General features: G+C 71.2%; 1 protein-coding gene across 1 annotated transcript; it reads right to left on the bottom strand.

Moving 5' to 3' along the window:
• Positions 1-263: 263 nt before the first annotated feature.
• On the bottom strand, positions 264-7,797 carry BAZ2A (bromodomain adjacent to zinc finger domain 2A). Its single transcript, XM_055696603.1, is given in 28 exon segments — positions 264-467; positions 469-564; positions 566-759; positions 762-830; positions 915-1,050; positions 1,134-1,193; positions 1,306-1,386; positions 1,388-1,435; positions 1,438-1,471; positions 1,584-1,658; positions 1,776-1,990; positions 2,694-2,948; positions 3,035-3,226; positions 3,308-3,373; positions 3,479-3,540; positions 3,634-3,844; positions 3,927-4,028; positions 4,213-4,321; positions 4,397-4,410; positions 4,413-4,459; positions 4,539-4,754; positions 5,147-5,274; positions 5,276-5,351; positions 5,911-6,087; positions 6,550-7,006; positions 7,008-7,141; positions 7,663-7,776; positions 7,779-7,797. Coding segments are annotated over 28 exon segments (3,465 nt in total). The 3' UTR covers positions 264-389.
• Between the last annotated feature and the right edge of the window lie 474 nt (positions 7,798-8,271).

Here is an 8,271-nt window from a genome sequence, read left to right as displayed (position 1 = left end):
TCAGAAGGGGCAGGGGCGTACCCACCCCGAGCCCCCGACCCATCTCACGGGCTCAGCCCGGAGGGTTGGGGGTTGGGGGCAGCAGGACTGAGCTCCCAGCGTGCCGCCACGAGGACAGCACCACCTCCCAGCGCCCAGAGGGTCCCACCCTGCTCTCCCAGCTGCCCGGGGGACCCCCTCCCCTTCCCAGTCCCCCAGGCCGGGGTGGAAATACTGGGCACAGCCCCCCACCGCCCCGGCTGCGCCCCAGGACGTACCTGCCTGGCCAAGCCCCTGGGCAGCTCGCCGCGGGGGCTGGCTGCGGGGCTGCACGGCGGCTCGCAGCGAGGGGCTCGGTGGAGGAGGTAGCGAGGGGGGCTCGGTCATCGCAGGGCAGCCGGGGCAGCAGGTTAAACCAGGGCCCCCGCTTTCCCGCGGGCCTCTGGGGCACTCTCCTCCTCCTCCTCCTCCTCCGCGGGGTCCGACGGGGGCCTCGAGCGGCGGGAGCCCCCCCATGTCCCCCTGGCCGGGGCTGCTGTCCGGCGTGAGGACGGAGTCCTTGAGCAGGGACGACTGCGTCTGGCCTCAGCCAGGAGAGGAAGGCGGACTGGCTGAGGTCGTGCTGGCTCTGCCCCAGGGGCACCGGCTCCTCCAGGACCCCGTTGACCGGGGTGGGCCTGGGTCCGCAGTGCTGCAGCAGCTCCTCTTTGCTCTTTCGGGGCCGGCCACGGGAGCGTGAGGCCGTGCAGTTCGTCCGGCTGGGAATGGGCACATCCACCGCTCCTCCTTCACTGGGGGGACTGGGGGGGATGCCTTCTCCTCCGGGGGCTCCTGGGGTGCCGGCTCAGCCGCTGCAAGGGCAGGAGGAGGAGGTGAGATGCGGGGTCCTCCCCTGGCTGGGAGATGCGCCCCCCTGGAGCCCCTTCCCAGCTCACCCTCTGCGCCCTCCACGAAGATGCCGCCCAGGTGGGGCAGGACCCAGTACCGCCGCCGGTACCGGTCCTGGCCCAGAGAAGCCGCCCGCAGCGTCTGCGAGGAATGGAGCAGCTTCTTGCGGAAGAACATCTGCCTCTGTGGGGAGAGCGCGGGGCGGTGACGGGCTCTGCAGCCCCGCAGGTGGGGGGCGAGCCCCCAGCCCTCCACCGCCCGCTCACCTTGGCCAGCTTCTCAATCTGCCTCTCGAGCTCGGGGATGCTGGATGCGGATGTTTCGGCCTGGGAAAAAGGGACAGGACCTGTCGGGGAAGGGCTGGAGGGGAGCAGACCCCCAAGGGCAGCATCCCCACCTCCGTCCCCACAGCAAGCCGCCCACCCCGCAGCCACCCACCTCCTCCTCCCTGCGGGATTTCCGCCCGCGGGTCTCCTCCTCCTCCTCCATCTCCAGGCCCGTCTCCTCTGTCAGGCGGGAGGCTGCGTCGGCGACGTCCGTCCTCGAGGCCCGTGATCTCCGACTCCGGGACGGCCCGTCTTCTTTGGCCAGGGCCACCTTCAACCTGCCGGGGACACAGCAGGGGTGTCTGCTGCGGCCCCCACGCACACCCCCGCTCCCCAGGGGTCACAAGCAGGACATGGCACGTGGTGCTGCCCACCCACCCACCCACCCACCTGCGCAGCCGGCCCTCGATGATCCACTTGTTCTTCCTGTAGTTGGACATGTTCTCCAGGGTCTTGTCGATCTCACTGCAAGGAGACGGGGGGGTGGCCTGCGGGGAGAGGGGCCCACCCTGGGCACCGACATGCCCGCAGGCAGGAGGGGGCTGGGATCAGAGGACGCCTTTGCCCCCCACCCACGCTCACTTGATGATGAGAGCGCTGCTGTTCAGCTCGTTCACCAGGAAGGCCAGGATGGCGGCTTTCTTCTCCGGAGGCAGCGCCTGGAAGGGCTTGGTCCGCAGCCCGTCGCACAGGTCCTCCGCCCGCCCGTACGCCGTCAGGAAGCAGCGCAGGATCTCGGAGACGGTGTCGCGGTTCAGGCTGATCTCCGACACCTTTTCCCCCAGGATCTTCAGGGACTGGGCAGAGCAGAGGTGGGGGGTTCAGGGACTCCTGTTCCTGCCCCATGGGGGGCACAGTGCAGCGCAGGGCGGGGGACAAGCGCAGTGCAAGGAGGGTGCAGGCACAGCGCAAGTGGGGGGCGCAGGGGTGTCCCAGGGAGGTGGGGAGAGCCAGGCAGGGCTGCTGGCCGGGCACAGGGAGAGGGTGCAGCAAGAGCAGCACTTCCAGCCTGGGCCCCCTGTCCTGAGCCTGCAGCAGCTGAGGCCTCGCAGGCGCTGTCACTGATGGCCGGGGCAGGGGGGCAGGCAGTGGGGCCAGGGATGGGGCAGGGGGTATGGGGATGGGGTAGGGGCAGGGGGCAGGGGCAGGGGGGTGGGGTGGGGTGGGGGCAGGGGACGGGGCAGGGGGGCGGGGGATGGGGCGGCAGGGGGCGGGGACGGGGCTGGGGCAGGGCACGGGGCTGGGGCAGGGCACGGGGCAGGGGACGGGGACGGGGGCAGGGGACGGGGACGGGGCAGGGGACGGGGCAGGGGACGGGGCAGGGGACGGGGCAGGGGACGGGGCAGGGGACGGGGATGGGGACGGGGCAGGGGACGGGGATGGGGACGGGGCAGGGGACGGGGCAGGGGACGGGGCAGGGGACGGGGCAGGGGACGGGGCAGGGGACGGGGCAGGGGACGGGGATGGGGACGGGGATGGGGACGGGGGGGGCCGGCTCACCTGGCAGTACGGTGGCAGGCCGGGGTCGTAGAGCGCAGCCTGCAGCAGCCGCACCAGCAGGTCCTGCACCTCCCCCGCGCTGTCGCCCACCCCCAGCAGCCCCTCCTGCAGCGCGCACAGGCTGGGCACGTCCTTGGCCGGGTCGAAACCCAGGACCTTGCCGTAGCTCTGCAGGAACTCCACCACTGTCAGGCAGTTGGAGAAGGCGCGGCTGGGCAGGATGAGGCCCGGGATGCGGGAGAAGGCTGGCAGGGGCTGCAGGGGAAGGAGAGGGGGAGGTCAGGGCTGGCAGGGGCACCGGGCAGGCTCGGCCCAGCGGAGCCCCCTGCGCCCCAGCCCACCTGGTGATCCCCCAGGCACATGTCCTCCGTGGGCTTCTTCATCTCCTCCAGGATGAGCTGCTGCCGCCGCCGTTCCTCCAGGCGCCGCTGGGCCAGCAGCCCCTTGTCCGCCTTGCGAGCCCCTTTGCCCTTCTTCTCCTTGGGCCGCGCTTTGTCCTTGCCCTTCTCCGGTTTGCCCTTCTTCTCCTTGGCCTGGGGACAGCCCCCACGACATGTGGCCGGAGCGGCTCCATCTCCCCCCCCTTCCCAGCCCCCTCGTACCCGCAGACTCACCTTGGACTTCTTCTTGGCCTCCTTCGCTCTGGGGGCTTTGGCCTCCTGCTTCTGCTTGTTCTTGGCCTGGGAGGGACGAGAGCAGCTCAGGGACCCGGGGGCTGCCCGCACCGGGGAAGCCCCCACCCCAGACCTGGATGGGCCTCAGAGCCCCCGCATGGCTGCTCGTACCTTCCGCCTCATTTTCTTCTTGATTTTGCTCATTTTCAGCTTGTCCTCGTCGCTGAGCACCTCTACGGGAGCGGAGAGGGAGGGTGGCAATGGAACAGCCCCTGGGGGTCCCAGCGGAGCCAGGCTGCGAGGGCGGGGGGTGGGGAGGGGGGTACCTTGGGCTTCCAGCCTCTTCAGCAGCCGTGCGTCCGTCTTGCTCAGCAAGTCGACCATCTTGACCTTGGGGGGCCGGCCCCGACCGCGTTTCGCAGCCGGCGGCTCCTTGGGCTTGGCCTTCTCGGCATTGCGGGGCCGCCCGCGCTTGCCCGTGATGGCCTGGATGCGCGAGGGGATCTCCTCGGGGCTCAGCTGCACCCACTGCAGACCCTGCGGCACAAACCCGCGTCACGGCCCGCAGCGCAGCGCTGGGGCAGGGGACACAGGGCAGCTCAGCCGCCCCCAGACCCACCTCCGGCGTGTCCCGCTCCTCGTAGAAGTCTCCCACCGGCATGCGGGGGCTGAAGCTGAAGTGCTCGCGTCGGACGTCCTGCACCACGTTCCTGCTCAGATACTAGGAGGAGGAGGAGGAGGAGGAAGGCCGTGAGGCGGGGGGTCAGCGCTCCGGGCCCCATGGCTCCCAGCTCACACCAGCACCCACCTGCTGCAAGCGGTGGCTCTGGCACAGCTTGGGGGGTGCCATGGTGGGGACCAGGACCCTGGGCTGGCCCCCACCCCACTCTCCCCAGGGACCCTACCTTGATCACCTCCGGGAACTGCTTCATCCTCTTCCCACAGGGCCCGTAGTACCAGGTCTCACCCTGCCAGCGATGGTTCCCCTTCTTGATCCGCACCTCCCGCCTCCACCTGGGCACAAGGAGCTTCAGCCCGGAGCCGCGGGGGCCACGGGATGGGATGGAGGGGGGGGATGGCACCACGTACCCGTGCTGCAGGGGAAGAAGCGCACCTCCTCCTGCGTGGCGATGCGCCGGCGGGGGACATCACCTGCGGGAGAGGGGATGGGACGGTGGGCTCGGGCGCGCTGCTGGGAGGGGGGGGCACCCACAGGGGCTCCCGGCCTCACCTGCTGCCGAGGTGCTCAGTGGGGCGGTCTCCTCGCTCCCTCCTTCTGGTGCGGCCACCGAAGTAGTCTCCGGACAGCTGTCGGCGGTTTCTTCCTCCTCCTCCTCCTCCTCTGCAGAGGGGGCCGGGGACTCAGGCTCCAGCGGAGGGTTGAGCTCCAGGGACCCGAGTCCTCCAGCGCCCGCGTGGCCGCTGCTGTTCAGGTCGACGCTGCTGTCTGCGGAGCCAAGGTCAGGGACGTCACCACCGAGCACGGCCGCCTCCTGCTCCGCCCAGGGCGCCAGACAGCCCCCGCCTGTCCCCGGGGGGGACCTGGCTGTGCATCCCCTCCCCGAGCTGGCTGGGGGCACCCACAGGATGGACACCCCACACCCCCCCCACGGGGGTTCATGCCCAGCGAGGGGCAGGTGCCGCACCAGCACCCCGTCCATCCCCCGTGGGGGTCCCCACCGGCACCAGTCACCCGCACACACGGGACCCCCACCTCTGCCCGGACACAATGATGCTGCAGCAGCTGTGGAGGCAGAGCAAGGCCAGCAGGGTGCCCCCCCCCATCCCCCGCCCCAAACCGGTGTGGGGGGCACCGTCCCGTCCCGGTGTGGCACATACCGTGCAGGGCGGGCGGCGAGCCGGGCGCGGTGAGCAGCGGGGCAGGCGGGGGGCTGGCGGGCAGCAGGCTGAAGGGGCCGGCGGCGTGGAGGGGGGGGCTGGCGGTGCAGCGCAGGCCGGCCAGGTCGGGGGGGCTCCTCCAGGGGGGACTTGTCGCTCACCAGCTGCGAGTCGTCCATCGCGTAGAGGTCGCCGGTGCCGGGGTCTGGGGGAGGGGGGGGATAAGCAGCAGGATGGGGGCTGGGGGCACGCAGACCCACATCTCCGCTGCCGAGGGGTGGCCGAGCACGGGGGGCGGCAGGGCCCCCCGAAGTGAAAAGGTGCCGGCAGAGGAGGGGTTAAGGGGTTTCGGCGCCCCCAGCCACGCCCCCTCCTCTGGGAAGCCGAGGAGCCCAAAATGGCGTGGTGGTGGTGGTGGTGGTGGTGGCGGCGGCGATGTTCACCAGCGCGAGAAGTTCAGGCGCTGAGTAACAGCCTCGTCACGGAGCTGGGAAGGAAGGGAAGCAAGGGAGCGCGGAGGAGGCTGGCGCGGGAGGGACGCAGGCCCGCCCCTGCCTGCCAGGGCTGCCTGCCCGCCGAGGCCGCCGCCACCGCCCATCGCCACCACCGCCATCGCCATCACCATCGCCACCACCGCCCGCTGCCCCGGCGAGGAGCCGAGCAGCGCTCCCCCGGGTACCGGCAGCTGCCCCTCCTGCCCACCACAGCCCCCACGTGCCCCCCCCCCCTGCCCCCCAAGCCCAGCGGGGCAGCAGCCGCCCTACCTCTGGCCAGGGACTCGAAGGGCTCCAGGGGGTCTTCGCTGAGGATGTGGGCATCCTCCAGCCGCGGGGCGATGGGCGACGTGTCCCCCATGCTGGCGCCAGGGGCCAGGACAGGCCCCTCCTGCCCGAGCGGCACCGCACCAGGGGCAGACCCGTTGTAGCTGCAGATCTTCAAGTCTAAAGGGAACAACCAACCGAAAACAGACCCTGTGGCAGCGGGACGCGACGGTGACAAGAGCCCAGGGCCAAGCCACCCCCACCCGGGGCATCACCTGGCACGGGAGCCACTGCCCGCCGCACCCGGCCCCCCGATGGCACCCGGCCCCCCCCCCGGCACTCGTGCACACACCCGCGCAGGGTGAACACTGCTCTGCCGGCAGCAACGCCGCGGGCTGTGCCGTGCCCGGCCCAGTTTAACAAGATCCCAGCACCGACTCCAAGCCCTGACAGGCCAAACCCTGCCAGGACCTGGGGCAAGTGGGGCAAGTGGGGCAGAGAGGCTGGGACACCCCCCCCCCCCGGGGAGCGCAATGTGCAACTCCACTGTCCCAGCTCGGGACCCAGCACCCGCCTCACCGGGCCAACGGTGCCACAGCCCGGAGTTCTGCCCCCCCCGCACCGGCAGCACCGGGCTCCTACCTGGCTGCGCCTCCTCCAGCTCCATGCTGCCCACCAGCCCACCCCCGTTCTCTGCGATGGCAGCGGGGATCTCTTTGGCTGCGGCATCGACGTCTCCCTCGCCGGTGACCGGCTCCTCCGGGGGACCCGGCGGCAGCGAGAAGGGCTGGGTGCTCGGAGCCCAGCATGGGGACGGCTGGGTGGCCGTTGTGTAGAAGCCAGCCGGCCCGTTCTGTATCAGCTCGAAGCTCTGGTCATGGAAGGAGTCGTACAGCTCCTGCGAGTCGAAGTTCAGCCCCATGGGGCCGGGGGTGCCGTTGCCCCAGAACTCCTGCCCAGCCCCTCTCAGGTTAGTGCCGTGCCCCGGGGATGCCGGCCGGGACCCTCCGGTGACACCATTGAGCGGGAACTGTCCGAGGCCGGAGAGGGGGGGGCCGGGGGGGCTGCCGTCCTTGAGGCCACCGGCGGGTGGGTTACGGCGCGTAGTCCCAGAGGCAGTCGTAGGCGCGGAGGGGCTGTGTGCCAGCGGGCGGTGAGCTGGGGGTGAAGGTCCCTGAAGTACTGGGGTGAGATACAGTAGAGAAGCCATTGACATTCATGCCCCCGTTCAGACCTGCAAGGGAGCCAGAGGAGAGGCAGACGGGTCAGCGGCGCGGCGGGGGCACTTCACACCCGGCCCCGCCACCAACGGACAAGAGGGTTTGTAGGGCAGACGGACGACCCTGCGCCGGCAGCTGCTGAGCCCCCTGCCCGGCTGGTGCCCCCCCTGCCAGCATGGCTGCTGCCTGCACCTGCCGAGCCGGGGCGGTCGCATCCCCCACCCCCCCCCACCCTGAGAGCCCCTGGCACAGCTCCCCGCTCGGCGAAACCGGCTTTGCCACGGGGCCTCGCCGGCACTGGGCTGAGAGCCGCAGGATGCCGGGGATTAGCCGAGCGCTTGGCAGGGCTGTGCCGGATCAGCTGACCGGCCAAATCCACAGCGAGACCGCTCCGGCGTGGCCGTTTTCTAGGCCAAGGCGACGGTGGGCAAACGACAGACCCCCGGCCCCAGCCCTGCATGCGGGGGGCTGCCGCCGGCCACGGCCCCTCTATCTCCAGGAGCCCAGGCTGTGCCGGCCCCGCCGGGGCACTTACTTTTCCCTTGCGGGGGGAAGCCGAGCGGGGAGCCGTGGGCGAAGGGGCTGTCCCCTGAGGCAGGCGTGGGTTTCGGTCCTGAGGCAGCGGGTGCAGAGGAAAGGCCAGTGAGTTAAAATGGTTGTTTGTTTCCATTTCTGCAAAGGGGAGAAGAGGCACCAGGGTCAACCACTGATGGGGATGGGGGCTGCAAGCCCCCGGCCCTGCCACCCACTGCCAGTGCCCACCACAGGGACGGTGGGGATGCTCTGGCTCCCGTGCCAGGCTGCTCTGTGCCAGGCAGTGCCAGCAGGGAGCCCGGGGGAAGCGCGGGGGTCCCCAGCCCAGACAAGGGCGAGCCACCGACCTGGAGCTCAAGGGAAACGTGGCGGGGCCGGGGAGGGCGAGGAGCGACGGTGAAAGCCCCCCGGGACTGCAATGCCCCTCGCCGGGCCCCTAGCGCAGCCGCTGCCGCCTCTGCCATGAGCTGGCCCGGGCCCAGCAGGACGAGCTGCCACCTGCGCGCGCACAGCGCATCCCCGCGCTCCGCGTCCCCAGGGACGGCCATCGCAGAGCACCCCGCTCGCCCGCCCCGCCCGCGCTTCCTCCCGCATCCAGCTCAAGCGCTTG

This window comes from Falco cherrug, chromosome 19 (assembly GCF_023634085.1).
Source record: "Falco cherrug isolate bFalChe1 chromosome 19, bFalChe1.pri, whole genome shotgun sequence".
NCBI classification, from domain to species: Eukaryota; Metazoa; Chordata; class Aves; order Falconiformes; family Falconidae; genus Falco; species Falco cherrug.
The sequence above is the reverse complement of the archived record's forward strand: the minus strand, read 5'-3'. Positions and strand labels throughout refer to the sequence as shown.